Source organism: Marmota flaviventris, chromosome 4 (genome assembly GCF_047511675.1).
Source record: "Marmota flaviventris isolate mMarFla1 chromosome 4, mMarFla1.hap1, whole genome shotgun sequence".
NCBI classification, from domain to species: Eukaryota; Metazoa; Chordata; class Mammalia; order Rodentia; family Sciuridae; genus Marmota; species Marmota flaviventris.
In genome coordinates, this window is record NC_092501.1 from 45,320,094 (window position 1) to 45,334,908 (window position 14,815).

The following is a 14,815-nucleotide window of genomic DNA, read 5'->3' on the forward strand; positions in this document are numbered from 1 at the left end:
GAGGCTATAAACTGAGGCCCAGAGACTAACACTCAGCATGTGACAGCTAGGAGGCCACAGGTTTGTCTGCTGTAAAGGTTGCTGGGTACCTGCTGTCTAAGCCAGGTTATGAGGATGATGGTAACTGTAAAACTCTATCTTGGCTTTTTTTTTTTTTTTTAAAGACAGGTCTCACTTTGTTGCCAAGGCTGACCCCAAACTCTGGGCCGTAGTGATCCTCCTGTCTCGGCCTCCTGAGTATCTGGGACTATAGCGGCACCCAAGCATCCATGCTAAAACTGCATTGTTAATGTGCGTAAGTCCCCCATAGACAGACAACTTCTGTGGCCCTTATGGAAAGATGGGGTCAGGAAGCTCGATGCAATGACAGAGCTGGAGAATAATCTGCTGGACAGGCTTTTAGGAACACTGGATATATTGATTCATTTTGTTTTGATTTTCAAGAAATGAGTTTTTTAATGCAGTGGAGTGTAAAGGTTTAGCACACTGACTCTGGAGTAAAGGCCTGGACTTTAATCCCAGCTCTGTTGCTTTCTAGCTTAGTGACCCTGGGAAACCTCTTCTGCTTCTCTGAGCCTCAGTTTTCTCACCTATAAAATGGGGCTGATCCCAATTCTCATTCCCAGGGGTCATTGTGGTGTTGGAATGAGAGGATGCATGTCCTGTCACCTGCACCGTGCCTGCTGTTGGGGTACGTCGTGCCTTGGAGCCCTCTGTGGCCCTGCAGTGCACCTAAAGTGCCCCAAGACAAGAACATGTGCAGGAACAGACATACGGCTGACCCTTGCCTGTGGGCTCCAGAGCCTGGCTGCTGAGCTGCTCCTCCTTGGAGCTCACACCACACCTAGATGACCCAAGGCACCCAGGTGGCAGACAGCCCTGGTAGTGTCTGGTCCCCTCCCACCTTCCAATGACACCCGAACAGACGCCAATAGACGCTTACCGGCAGACTTGGGAGTGAACTTGTCTCGGTTGGCCGCACACACGGCCAGGAGTCTGTAGCCGAGGTCCAGGTCAAACCCTTGCTGGGCCGCCACTCGGCTGACCACCTGCCAGGAGGGAGGAAAGGCAGGCGTGAGTCACCATTCGTGCAAAGCCTGGGAGCCCGGGGTGGGCGGACAGGCCCACCTCACAGGTGCACAGGGGAGATTGGCTGCTAAGGCAGGTCCCCAGGTCAGCAGGGCTGGGGTTCTACTGCGCCTTGTTCCGCCACTCAGCAAGGGCCCCAGTTGGCTGTTGGCTGGGAGTGCCCTGTGACCATCTTTAGGGTGGCCTGAGGCCAGTTCTCTGCTCCACCTGTGGGGCTCTGTAACTTACTTCTGAGTCCTAGCACCCAGGGGCCCTCCCTTGCCCATAGTTCCCTGCCCCTTCTGAGCTCCTGCGTCCACCATGGCGGGCACTTCCGACTCCCCGCAGCACCAGCACATGTTGGAAGCCTGTTAGAAAGGCAATCTGCTGCCCAGCCCCTCATAATCAGCTTCTGTACCTCAGAAAAGGCAAGGAGTTAGGACACATGGCTTCCCCAGAGCTCAGGGAAGAGCCATCGGGAGATTTCGGGTTGCCCTGGCCGGGGTGGGTGCACCCAACCCCACTCAGCACTGGCTCCAGGCCAGGCCCCCCGCGGCCCTTCACACCTTAGCTTAGAAATGCAGCCTGGGTCTCCAACTCCAAGCTCTGGTGTGGCACATGTAGCGCTCCATAAGAGTGACAATGTCCTTGGAGCCAACTCACGACAGGGAACACTGGGAGGGCTGCCAGTTCCCTGGGGGACAATGGAACCAGGGTGCTCCTGGGGCCCCACCAAGGCTCTGGAGGCTTATGCCCATCTGGTTCCACTGTCCCTCCCCATTCCCAGGTGTCCCATGACTGCCAGATCTACTCATTCCCACCCGCCTTCCTCATTAAGAGCAGCAAAATTAGGTTTCCTTATTAAGAAGGAAGGACCTTGTAAAACGTGGAAGGCAGCTGGGGCAGCCATGGCTGAATGGGAAAGAAGCATTCTCCCAGATGTGCTGGGATCCAGCGCTCCAGAAAGGGGTGATGCAGTCATCAAGTTCCCAGGGGCCACCTGCTCCAGAGCCTCTGAGGGGCCTCAGGCTGCCAGGCGTGTTGGCCGGGGCCCCTGGATCCATCAGAATAGCTCCCCTTTATTGTTTCTATTTTAGGGGTTTCCTGCAGGGGCTCTAGGGCTAAAAAGGGTGGGAAAACCACGCCTCTGGGCTACCTCCTCATTTAAAGTGAAGGGACATGCTGGAGGCCCAGAGAGTGTCATTCTGAACCAGGGAGGAGTCAGTCCCCTTCCCAGGACCACCAGTGTCTCTTGGAACGGAGCCTTGGGCCCTCTCCAGCCCTCCCCTGGGAGTGCTCCGGCCGGGCTGGGAGGAAGAGGGCGGCTGTCACGTTAGGATGTCTGCCCAGCTTCTCTGCTGCGAACAGTAGCCCCTGACCCAGAAGCCTCCTGCTCCCCCCAGGCCTGTTTCCCACGGGCTCTCTTTGCCCCTCTGCCTATCCCAGAGTCTCTAGGCCACTCCAGGGTAAGGGCATCCTCCTCCTCCTCCATTTCCCTGTCCAAGTCGAAAAACCAAGGTTCCCAACCCTTTCTGGCTTGGGGAGTATTTCAAGTTTGCAGGCGCACACTCTCAGGAGAGGCAGGAAGCTTCTGGGCTGGGGGGCTGCTGCAGCTCTGGCACAGCCTCCGGTGCCCTCTTTCTTTGGCAGGAGAGCCTTGGGTGGGATGCCGGTGAGCATAGGTGTGCGGCAGTGTTTGGACTGGTGCAGCAGTGAGGCTGCTGGGTGGGGAAGGTCAGTGCCCTTGAGCAGAACCCCAAGAATGCTGGCTCCCAGGGAGGGCTAAGTAAATGCTTTGTGGGCCACAGAAGGCCACCTTGCCAAAGGTGGGTGTTATCGGTTATCCAAGGAGGAAGCTAAGGATGGATTACATCTCAAGCCCTATCAAGGAGAGAGGCAGAACATGGTCTCAGGCACTTTGGCTGCAAAGTCTAGGCTTTGTCCATGATGGGACCTCTTTTCCAGCCAACAAAGGGTTAAGTCCGTAGTTCCCAACCTGCCTGGAGGACTCCAGGGCCTTGGGTTCAGGGCAGGAAGGCAAAGGTCCCCATGTTTGGCCAATACTGGCTAATCCTGTTGCTCTGGTTTTTAAAAACAATACTAGCTGCGTTGAGCAAGAGGGCCTGGGGCTGTGTGCAGGCTGCAGGATCACAGACCAGGGAAGCAGGGCATGTCTGCTGGCTGCCAAGTGCCCCGAGCCCTGGCATTCAGAAGGACTCTTGGCTCCAACAGCCTGCTTTCACTGACAAGGAAGACAAGGCCCAGAGACAGCAGGACCTTACTCAAGGTCACACAGCATAGAAGTGATAGAACAAGCCAAACTGGATCCTGTGACTCCAGAATGCCTCATGTGCTGCTAGCCCCAGCTTCCCCGGGCCTAGTCGGAGGACTTGGAGCAGAGTTCTGAGAGGCGGGGTCTGAGGGCCAGGGCTGTACTCCAGCCGTGTCCTGGCTCTATTACGGTTCTACTCAAGCAACTGGAGACTGGCGAGTTTCACCTCAGTGGGCAAGGTTCCGTCTGGGAGGGGCCCATGGGGCATGGCTACCCCTCCCCTATAGAGGCCAGAGGTGAGCAGCGGCCCTCTGCTGGCTGCCAGAGTCCTGCAAGTCTGTGTGGCCCAGAAGGCCCTCCTGAGACTCCTAGACTCTAAGGGTGCCCAGTGGTACCAGCCTGGGTCTGGGGTAAGCCGCTCCCCCTTGCTAGGGTGCTTGAGGTCATGTGATAAGTTACATCAGTCCCCTGGGGGAGTGCGTTGCCCTGACAAGCTGTGAGCTACCGGCCAAGGAACAGGCTGGAGAGGTCTCTGTTCCCAGGAGGGGCTGGTCCCCACGGTCCTTTCTGACTAACAGCCTCTGAGGCAGCAAGGGGGGCCTGGACCCCACTCCTGCCCCACCGGTCCAGTCCTGTGCAGCCTAAGGCAAACTAGTTCACCTCTCTGAGCCTCAGATTCCTCTTCTCTGAAGGTACAAGAATGGTTCCATCTCCAGGGTTGTGCCTGCTGGGCTCTGGCTGTGTTCCAGCTCCGTCTCCACGGTTACACCCGATCCCCATGGGGCTGAGCCCGTGTTTCCCACTTGGCTACCCTTCTCAAAATAGAGGTGCGGGGACAGGTACCTGTGGCCATGGCTGCTGTTGCTTTGAAGCCGAACACGACCCCGGAGTCTGTATGTGCCATGTGCTAGTTATCCCACCTCACCCAGGGACTGAGCCTCTTGGAGATCCATTTTTCTCATCTTGAAATGAGTGCATGTCCCTTGGTTGCAGGTTGACAGGACAGCACCAGGTGCGCGGGTGACATGCAGTGAATGCATGTGAACGTGCTCCCTTGGGCCACTCGAAGGTCACAGGGAATTCCTCACTGGGTGCGAGGACAGCCAGCTGGGTTTCACTTCCCTCCCCACTGCCCTCTGCACTCTGAGCACCAGAGCCTCACAGTTTCCCCAGCACATCAGCAAATGCATTCCCCTCCAGGGAGGGCGAGGATCAAGGGCAGAGAGGTCATCCAGCTGTGAGCAGGACACCCAGAGGGGTGGCTCAGCACTGCCAGAGGAGGGGGTGGAGGGAAGGTCCAGCAGGGTCAGAAGGTCAAGGTCCTGGGGAGGAAGGGTGGTCTAGGGCAGAGACCACCCCTCAGAGAGGGGCCTGGGACGCCTGCTCCCCTCCATCCTGAAGTCTCTCGAGGTGTGAGGGGAGGGTGGGGCAGGCCCTGCCTGCAACCCTGAGGTGGCCCAGCCTCTGAGCTGCTTAGGAGTCAGTGGCAAAAAAATGTGTCCATTTGCTGCCTGAGGCTAAGTGGTTTTAAATTTATATCCTTAAAGTAAGCCACATCCCAAGGAACTTGGAATTCACTCCCAGAAATCATGGAGGGGATCTGGGCTACCTGGACGGCTTGGGGGCCACCTGGATGGGGGGTGTGTGACTTGGCATGGGTGTGTGTTGGGGGTAAGGGTCAGTTACCCTGCCCTGCCTAGGTCCCCTGGGGTCTCTGAATCTCCCCCAGCTACCCTCCCTCTATGGGACAGTGCAGGGGCTAAGGGTGCCCAGGGGTGGGACGATTTGCAGGAGGACCAAGAGGTTGCTGGGGGTCAGTGGCCCAGGCAGGGACTGGGGTAAGCTGCTCCCTCTCTCTAGGTGGCCTTGTTTTTGAAGGTGGCCTCTCTGCCCCTTCCTGCCACTGTCTCTGCTGAGGGCTAAGGACAGACTCAGGCCACCGCAGCCATGGCTGGAGGGTTGGGAGTAAGAGCTGGCCACCAGCCCAGAGAGCGCCTGACCTGGGGGCAGAGCGAGGAGAGGCCAGGGAGGCTGTGCCTCTGTCCGCAGTCTCCCCTGCTGGTGGAGCCATGGCCTCCTCTGTCCAGGCAGTTAGGGTTAGGGTTAGGGTTAGGTCCTCCTGTTTTCCTCCTCCAGGAAGCCCCCCATAGCCCCCCATCCCCGCCTCAGGGATGCTCCCTGACAGAGCTCCTGTTCCCACACAATCATCCTCTTCACTCCCCTGCCTACTATCTCTTGCCCCCTACTGCCCTTGGAGAACACCAGGCTCTTCCTGCTCAGCCTGGGGGCCCTGAGTCAGCTGCTCTTGCTTTACGCCTTCTTTTGGTTCCTCAACCAGATCCAGCCTCAGGGCCTTTGCACTGGCAACTCCCTCTGCCGGGGGCACCTTCCTTTTGTCTTGGCTAGGAAGTCAGCTCCCTGGGAGGGGTATGCTGACCCACACCCTGACCTCTCCAGGGGGCCCTAGCTTGTCCTGGCTTATTCCTCCGCAGGGTTATTGTCAGTCTCCCCACAGATATGCCAGCTCCTTGAAGGGTCTAGCAAAGTTGGCTCATGGCAGGGACTCAGTAAAGGTTTGTTGAATGAATGAATGACAGGGCCACAGAAGGGCCAGTTTCTGGTCCATCCCGGCTGCCCAGGGCCACTGTTGACGAAGTCTCGAGTCTCCACCATTTAAGCAGGGCCGGGCTGGGGCAGTGGGCTAGGGGACTGTGGTGGCCTGTCAGGTCACTCACTGTGTGTGGTCCTACCTCCTCCTTCCTCTGGGCCACTGGCAGCTGGGGTGGGAGTGAGGGGACCTTGGGCAACATCTGTCTCTGGACATGGGCTTAGGCTGAACCAGGATCCCCACAAAGAGGATTAAGGGAGTTGCGGGAGGGAGAGGAGCGCCCCAGGGCTGAAGGATGAGGAAGAAGGGGCAGTGCAGGTGGCTGCCTGATCTGGTCTGGTGGCCCTGAGGGTGCCATATGGTGTCTTTTCTGACAAACAGAGGGCTCCTGGGAGGGTGTGGGCTCCATCCCTGTCTGGCATCCCTAATGGCCAGGAGCACTCCTCTAGAGGCAGGCAGGCCTCGTTGCAGGCCCAATTCTAAGGCTGTGTGACCTTGGGACGGCAGTTCAAAGTCTTATTGTCCTCTTCTATAAAACAGAGGAGGCTGCAGGGCTGAGCGCACTCCAGGAACCAAACACTGTGGGCTGGCTTAGCCTCCGCTCCAAATAGGGCCTTACCCTGCAGCCCTAAGTATGGTCTCTATTTCTTCTCCTCCGAGACAGGGCCAAGCTGGGCCTCTTGTCTCCCTGTCTGGAGCTTCTCAGGACACATGGTGCCCCTGGACTAGTAGACCCACTTTTCTGCCTGGCCAGACACCCTTGGTCCTTCCTCTTTAGGCCTGGGGAGGGGAGGTACCTGGCTCTCTGCTTACATGCCTTCCCTGCAAAGCTGGCTCAGGCCTTTGAGGACACTTAAGCATGCAGACCATGTGGTGGGGGACATTTGCCTACTGTGAGCAGCTTCCATGTGGCTTTCTTCTGCCTGGTGAATCATGCCACAAGCCCTGGACCTGGCCTCTCTCAGCTTGTACCTAGAGCCTTACCCGGTTCCCCGGGTTCTTTGGGCATCTGTGCCTTTGCATATGCTGGCCTGGCATGCTCCCGCCCCCAGAGGGGTTTGGCAATTCCCTAGGTATGTATAAATGTGCCTTTTCAGTTTTCTGTGACTTGCTGCACCTTCCAGGCAGTTGAGGAACTCCCTTCTCCATGCTGCCCTCACCTGGTACATGGCTTTCACAGTCATCATCTCTTGACACACTGGCCACCCCAACAAAGAGGAAATTGGGTTAGGCAAAGTGGTCTTCAGCCTTGGCTGCCCAGGACTTGGCAGAGGGGATCACACAGGGTAAGCAAGGGATCAATCAACGTGCATTTGGCTAGTCTGACAGGCATGATGGGGGCTCAGTGAATGCTATATGGATGGGTAGGTGGGCGGGCGGATGGATGGATGAATGAATGGATAAATGGGTGGATGGGTGGGTGGACGTATGGGTGGATGGATGGATGGATGGATGGGTGGATAGGTGGATGGATGGATGGATGGATGGGTAGATGGATGGATGGGATGGATGGATGTGTAGATGGATGGATGGGTGGGTGGATGGATGGATGAATAGATGGGTGGATGTGTGGGTGGATGGATGGATGAGTAGATGAATGGATGGGTGGGTGGATGGATGGGTGGATGGATGGGATGGATGGATGGATGGATGGATGGGTAGATGGATGGATGAGTGGGTAGATAGATGGATGAGTAGATGGATGGATGGATGGGTGGATGGGTGGGTGGATGGATGGATGAGTAGATGAATGGATGGATGGGGGTTGGGTAAATAGGTAGATGGGTGGATGGGTGGATGGGTGAATAGATAGATGAATGGATGGATAAATAGATAGCAGGCAATAAAAAGGTCAATAAATGCCGAGGGACTGAAGGATTGCATAAAAGGATGGCTGAGACCCCTCAGAGTCTTGCTGCTTTGCTTATGACAGAACATTGACCCCCAAGTGAGCCCCGAGTCCAAGTGTGGAAACTCATGTAATTCACTTCCCCATCAGACCCAGATTGGGGCACACATGGCAGGGCCATCCCCGCCAGCACAGTGTCTTCCTGGCTCTCTCCCATTACCTCGCATCTGGACAGGCCCGCACCTGCCGCCCCTCCACGCACTACACAGAGCAGAGGCCCAGACTCACCGTTAGACACCCCATCAGGCTCTGCTCGAAAGGCCGCTGGAAGGCTCGCGGGTCTCCACACCAGTCCAGCAGCTCCGTGGCGGCATTGTGGAAGTTGGCAGGATTCTGTAGGTGCTGTGGGAAGGAAGAGGAGGTGGATTGAGGTGCCCAGAGTGAGGCCAGCAAGAGCTGCACTGGGGTCTGGGGAAGGGAGGACACAGGCCTCACCAGGAGATGCTCAGACAGGGGCCAAGGGGCAGTGTGGGCTGTGAGCGGTCCCACACTCACTCCCATCTTCCTCTGCACCTCGACCACCCTCACCTCGCAGGGAGGGGACAAGCAGCCCCACTGCAGAGACAGGAATACCAAGGTTCAGGAGTAGGGAGAGTGTTGCAGGAGTCCCTGTGGGGAAGGGACCCTGGTCACATTCTGCCTCCTACTGGCTGCTGACGGTCCCCTCACCTCTCTGAGTTTCAGCAGACCCATCTGCACTTAGGGTTCCATGGCTGTCAATGGCTACAATGGGGTACGTGCAAGTCACGGTTTAAAGGCAGAGAATTCTGTGAATTCAGTTAGAATAGCCTCTCTCCACAGAAACAAAGGAAAGAAAAGAGGTGAAGGGGAGGGTGCGGGTGAGCAAGCAGAAATGAGCCCCCGTCCGGTGCTGGGGTGGGGATTAAACAAGATGAGGCTTATAGGCCCTGGCAAGGCGCCTGGCGCGTGGGTGCTCCCACGTGGGGCTGCCCTTGGCCCAGCCTCTGCCCGCCAGCGTCCCCCTGGCTCCTGGAAGCACAGCTGCCTCAGGATGGAGGGACTTCTATGAACAGAGCCGTGCCCTTCGAGAGGGCAGCGGCGGTCCTTGCTTCTGCCTCCCCGGGGCGGGCCTCCTCTAGTATGTGCCCCTCGGAGGCCTTGGAGGGCCTTGGTCTCCGTGTGGAAAGCTGCACACATCAGCTCCCCACTGCTAACCAAGTTGTTCCATTTACTTGCGTGCTGTCACACCCAATTAGCAGGGTCACCTGCCACTGCATGCTGCTCTCAGAGCTGCCTGCTGGCTCACAGGTGGCCAAGCACCCCTGGGTCTCTGAGTTCACAAGTGACCTCTGAGGACCATCTTGGGCTCAGTCTTGTTCTGGAGCCTGAGCACCCGCCGCTGGGGACCCTTGCCTTCAGCCTGGATGGCTGGCTCCGCTGTGGCGCATCTGGCGGGTGCAGCCAACGTCAGGTGTTCCCTTGGCTGGATTCTGTGCATAGCTCTGTAACCTTGCCCGAGCCCCCTCCTCCCTCCGTGTCTTTGTCAACTATGAGGTCACTGAGTTGCACAGAGAGACTGCATGACTTGGGGACTCATGCAGAACGCACCTCGCCCAAACTCCCAACTCAGCCATTGAGCCACGCAGCCCTGGGGACATGGCTGGGTTTCAGGGTCCTCATCTGTAAAGTGGGGTGGTGACACCCTGTGGGGTTGCTGTAGAATTTAGAAATGCTATGTGTGGCCAGGCCTGGTGGCACACACTTGTAACCCCAGTGACTTGGGAGGCTGAGGCAGAAGGATGGCAAGTTCAAGGCCAGCCTGGACAACTTAGCAAGATCTTGTTTATAAAAAAAAAAAAAAATTAACAAGGGCTGGGGATGCTGTTCAGTAGTAGAGCATCCTGGGTTCAAACCCCAGTACCAAAAAGAAAAAAAAAAGAAGGAAGGAAGACAGACAGATAGACTGGCTGGTTGTGCGTAAGGAGCTCATTAAGGAGCAGGTGCCACGGCTGCGGTCCATGGCCTCTCACTAATCTTTCTTGTTCCTCTGCAGAGTTCCTCAAGTATGGAAACAGCCTATTGCTTATCCTTGGAATCCTTAAGACTGGCACAAAGGGGGTTCCCACAGGAAATTGCTGGTGGGCAGTTAACTGTCCAAAGGATGGCCCACCTGCTGAGCAGACAGAAACCTGGCCACTTCACAAGGGGACCCCAGGAGCATGGGGTAGGGAAGAGGCTGTCAAGGGCAAGTGTGGCCAGCTATGATGGCCCTGGAGGTGTATATTGAGTCACAAGCAGAGGCCCTCAGACTGGTTGGTGCTGGACATCAGTGCCCTGTCCCCCACGAAAGAGTTGATCGATCGGTCTCCACATATTCTCTGAAGGCTTGGGTGACACCTCCTGGCTGCTCAGTCTATGGGGTGAGAGTAGGGCACACCAATGCCTGGACCAGGGCTGCCTACCCAAGAAATGATGGATTCATTTTCTCATCAACCTAGTCACTCACTAGTCCATTTGGGAATCAAACGATCCTTCTATCCATACAGTGCATTCACGTATCCATCCATCCATCTATCCATCCATCCATCCAAAATGAATCAATTCATCCATCCATCTATCCACTTGCCCATCCACCCATTCATCCATTCACTACTTTATCTGTCTCTCACCCATTCATTCATTCATCCACATATCTACTTATTCCTCTAGAAGTCAATTGTCCAGCCATCCACTCATCCATCATCTATACCCGCCTGCCCATCCCTCTAACTACCTATGTGTATGTCCATCTATTCCTTTATGCATTCATCTGTTGGTCCACCTGTCCCAGGCACCTAACCAAAATACTTGGGTCCCACCCTGGGCTGGGTACAAGGTTAGATTCTGCAGGCTTAGAGATAAATGTAGCACATCTGCCCCCAGAAACTCAGTCAGGTGGGGAGCCCTGATGCATGCCACAGGACCTAGAACTTGAAGGAGAAAAGGAAGGATGGGTTGAGGCTGTAGGTGGGTGTGCAGGTACTTAGAAGAGAGCCTGGGAGTTGGGGAGGCCACTGAGCAGGGCTCTTTGCCTGGATCCCAGCTGCCTGGGAGCTGTGAGAGGGGCACCTTATAGAGAGGGAGCTCTGTTCCTCCCAGCACTGAGCAGCTGAGAAGGGGGCTGGAGGCCTGCGGAGAAGTCGGCCACAAGAGGCCGGGAGTGGCGAGTTAGTGATGGCTAGAACCAGGTTGAGTGGGGTGGGAAGGCTCTGCTGGGAGGTGAGGCAGAGCAGGAGGCTGTGTGTCCCCTGGTGTGAGCCATAGCCCTTGCTAGCCCAAGGTTCTTCCAGCCTATGTGTCTGTCACCCTCAGCAGAGAGCTTCTCTTTCTCTTCAGATTAGGTTACGGGATGCCTGAGGGTCAATGGTCTCCAGCCAGCAGCCACCCTCTGTGGGGCAGCCAGACACCAGACCTGAGCTGTGTCTGATGGAGGAGTAAGAGAAGGGGTATGGAGGACATCAGTGCCTCTGTGTGATCCAGGGGCATCTGGATAACTGCTTGCACTCCCAAGCGTACCTCTATCTGTCCCAAATGCAGGGCCCTCTGAGCCGCATGCGTGTGCAAGGACAGCTGGGGTGGGGTGGGGGTGCAGCTGGGGCTCCAGCCCTCAGTGCTGAGCATACATTGGCTAGGACACCCTTTTACAGACGAGGTAAGGCAACGTATCAACTGAATCAAGGCCATGTAGCTTCTAAGTGGTGGACGCAGGCTTGCTGACTTGAAAATCTGAGCTGTGTGTACCCAGCTACGGGGTGAGAGTAGGGCACAGATACGAGGGGGCAGCTCCAGAGAAGGGCCAAGGGAGTGAAGGGCACCCTGACTCCTGGCGGCACAGAGCTGGGCAGGGGAGAAAAGTCAAGCGGAGAGCAGGTCTCAGGGGAGCTGTGTGCCTGGTGCGCAGAGGGGCTCTGGAAGAGGAGGCAGGGCTATTGGGGGTGGGGTCACTGCCAGCCAAGCCCTGGGCAGGAGAAACTGGGTCAGAGGCAGTGCTGGGAAAGAGCCCTGTGAGTCTGATGGGGAAGACGGGCAGGGGGGCACATGGTCTGGATTCTACCCCGTGACCACAAACAGAGGCAAGTAATTGGCGTTTGGAAGACTGTCCGGCTGGGTTCAGTCTGTAACAAGTCTCCAGTTTGCTCTCCGACCTGCACAGGCTGCAGAGATTGCTCTGTTAGGTGCTAAAGAGAGGACACCTCCCTCATTCCTGCTGAGTAGCCACAGTTCACTGGCTGGGATCCTGGGGGCAGCTCCATGGGGCCCTGGATTGTAGGGAAGGAAGGCAGGAGACTGTTTCCTGAGGTCAGTGGCCTACGGCCTACGCTGGTTCCCTGAGCTTCCTGCCGAGCCTGCCTGCCAGGGGACTGTGCCCCGGCAACCACCTGCCTGAGATTCCGAGAACAACAGTCACAGCTGCCATTAGCTCGTCACCTGCCGTCTGCCAAGGTTAGGTTGTGTGTTGTCACCCACAGTGCTGCCGTTGCCATAGCGTTGAGTGAGGTGGGCCTTGCAGGCCCCATCTGACGTACAGGGAAACTGAGGCTCAGAAATAAAGTGGGTGGACTGAGGTTGCCCTGTGGGGAGCAGGGAGGTGGATTCCGCATACTCTGGAAGCCATGACCCTTCCTCCCAACTCTCCTGGGTCTGTGCAGGGAAGCTGCCCACTCCTGGTCACCTCTGGGGGCACCCATGAAGGGTACCCCACCTTCCAACAATCCAGACCAGGGACACTCCTGGGCAAACTGCCTCTTGCTTGGTGAGAACAATGAGCAGATGGGGAACTGGCCATCTTCCAGCACCAGTGGGGTCCAGTTTGGAGCTGGGTGACTTCTGTCCACTTTTCCTCTCTGTGCCTATTTCCTTTTCTGTAAAATGATGGCGTTTCCCAGGACCTTTCCTCCTCTTGTAACCTTGATTAGCAAGCAGCGGGAGCAGAGGGGCAGAAAGCTTAGGTCTGGGGAGAAAGGCGATAGAATGAGTGGGGGTCGTCACAATGTAGGGCATCCTCACTGCAGCCCAGAGAAGGCAGGACACTGGCTTAAAATCACACTGCTGGGAAGATAAAAGGCAGTACTGGCATTCAAACCCAGGAGGGAGTAATTCCAGCGTTAGGCTGGTCTGTACCAGCTGCCAGCAGCGCTGTCACTAGATGGATGTCGGGAGCTGGGGCGGCTGTTCCAGGCCCACCATTCCTGCCTCCTAGCCCACAGCTCCTCCGGGCCTGGCCACACCCACCTGCTTGATGCACTGCAGCCGGTCATTGGTCTGCTGGATGTGCCTGTCCATGGAGTTCATCCTGGCCGCTTCGCTGGGCTCTACCCGAGAGCCATGAACGTGGTCCAGCCTGTGAAGAGAGGGAGAGAGGATGTCACTGGGGTGTCACCAGGCCTGTCAACTGGCATCCGTCCCCCAGTCCACCCTGCCCCCCACCAGCCCTGACACTTTGGGGTTCCAGGGCCCTTTCCAGCCTGTGGTGGCCTCTTTCCAAGCTGGCGCGCACCCCCTGGGCTGAGGGCAGGAGGTGGTCCTGGCTACTCTCCGGGGGTGGCTTGTGTGAGCACTGGGCAGGCAGAGCCACCAGGAGATGAGAAACTGCACGGGAGGGGGCACACATTTTTGTACATGTGTGTGGGGGGCGGGGTTGGTTGTGGGGAGACAGCAACCCCACCCCCAGAGTCCTGGTTCAAGGCTAGTCCACTTGACATGGCTGTGTGGGGGGTGCACCTGTGTGAACGAGGGGACCTTCCTGTATGACAAGCTTCACGGCACGCGGGCTATAGTGTAGCTCTCCTGTCACCGATGCCACATGCCCTCCTCAGATCCCTCTGGCTTTGGAGTTCTTCATGCTTATAAGCCACTCACAGTCGGACGGTTCCATTTACCCCACTTTGCCGTCCTGGCCAAGAAGGAGGGCAGGAGTTAGCACCGTGCCCATTTTCCAGACAAGAAAACTGAGGCTCAGAGAGAAGAAGGGAGCCACTGGGGTCATGGGGTGTCCTGGCTCCCACACAGGAACCAGGGCTCCTGGTGCCAGCAGGTGGCCACATCTACTGCACAGGGCAGAGTGGCTGTAGATTCCCTTCCTGAATCTGGGGGACCAGGGACATGGACAGGATGCCTACCGAGCCTGGCCTTATCTCCCACCCCACCACACTGCCCTGCAGAAGGCCTCCCATCTCCAGCCATGTCACAAATAACCCTTTTACCAGGCACTCTCTGCCTGCTGGATACCCACGTTCTCCCCTTTAGAGGTTCTACAGGGGAGGAAACCGAGTCCCAAGACCTGCCAAGTCTGCACGGCTAGAAGAAGTGTGGGCTGCATCGGCCTGCTCTGCCCTGGCTCTTTCCCTACAGCCTCAGCATATTTGTTGAGGGGCCGTCACCTCTTTCTGGCCCCGGCCTTAGAGAGAAAGCCCTGCTCCTTCCCTAAGGAGCCTTTCACCCTGTGGCTCCTGAAAAGGTGATCATTTGCACAATTCAAAAACCAGGACATCCACAGGGGTGTCCAGGGACAAGTCCTGGCTCTGTCCCCAGCCCCAGGGGCCTTTCCTGGGAGAACCTGAGTGGCGTCCTGTAGAAGCAAATACTTATATGTGTACTGTCCTTGCACGTCTCTTTCAAAACATACACAGCAGCTCTCTGCCCCGTCTGGACCTTGCTTTTTCCCCGTTAATGGCAGATCTCAGAGCTTCTTCTCCATCGAGACAGAAAGAGCCTTTTCATTTTTTTTTTAATGGTGGCACAGTGTTCCAAGCACAGGAAGCATTTACCAACTAACATTGGAGTGAGTGTCTACACCGGTCAGGGGCTGTCCCACTGCCCTACGTCCTGACCAGGCCCCTGTACTCAGGAGGCTACCTCAGCCACCCGGCATGAGGGAACCTGGAGCCATTCATCATTTATCAGCCATTCATCAGAACGACCTTTCATAGTGACACCTCGCCCAGGTGTGGGTGTTCTT

The 14,815-nt window shown here is 56.8% G+C and overlaps 1 protein-coding gene across 4 annotated transcripts in view; it reads right to left on the reverse strand.

Moving 5' to 3' along the window:
- Positions 1–14,815, reverse strand: part of Zmiz1 (zinc finger MIZ-type containing 1) — a 219,662-nt gene that overhangs the window by 90,577 nt on the left and 114,270 nt on the right. For all 4 annotated transcript variants that reach the window (XM_071611135.1, XM_027931447.3, XM_071611136.1 and 1 more), the window contains 3 exons: positions 13,090–13,198; positions 8,086–8,199; positions 944–1,049 (listed from right to left, as the gene is read on the reverse strand). In XM_071611135.1, coding sequence (XP_071467236.1) covers positions 944–1,049; positions 8,086–8,199; positions 13,090–13,149 — 280 coding nt within the window. In that variant the 5' untranslated portion in view covers positions 13,150–13,198. The remainder of the gene's footprint in view (positions 1–943; positions 1,050–8,085; positions 8,200–13,089; positions 13,199–14,815) is intronic.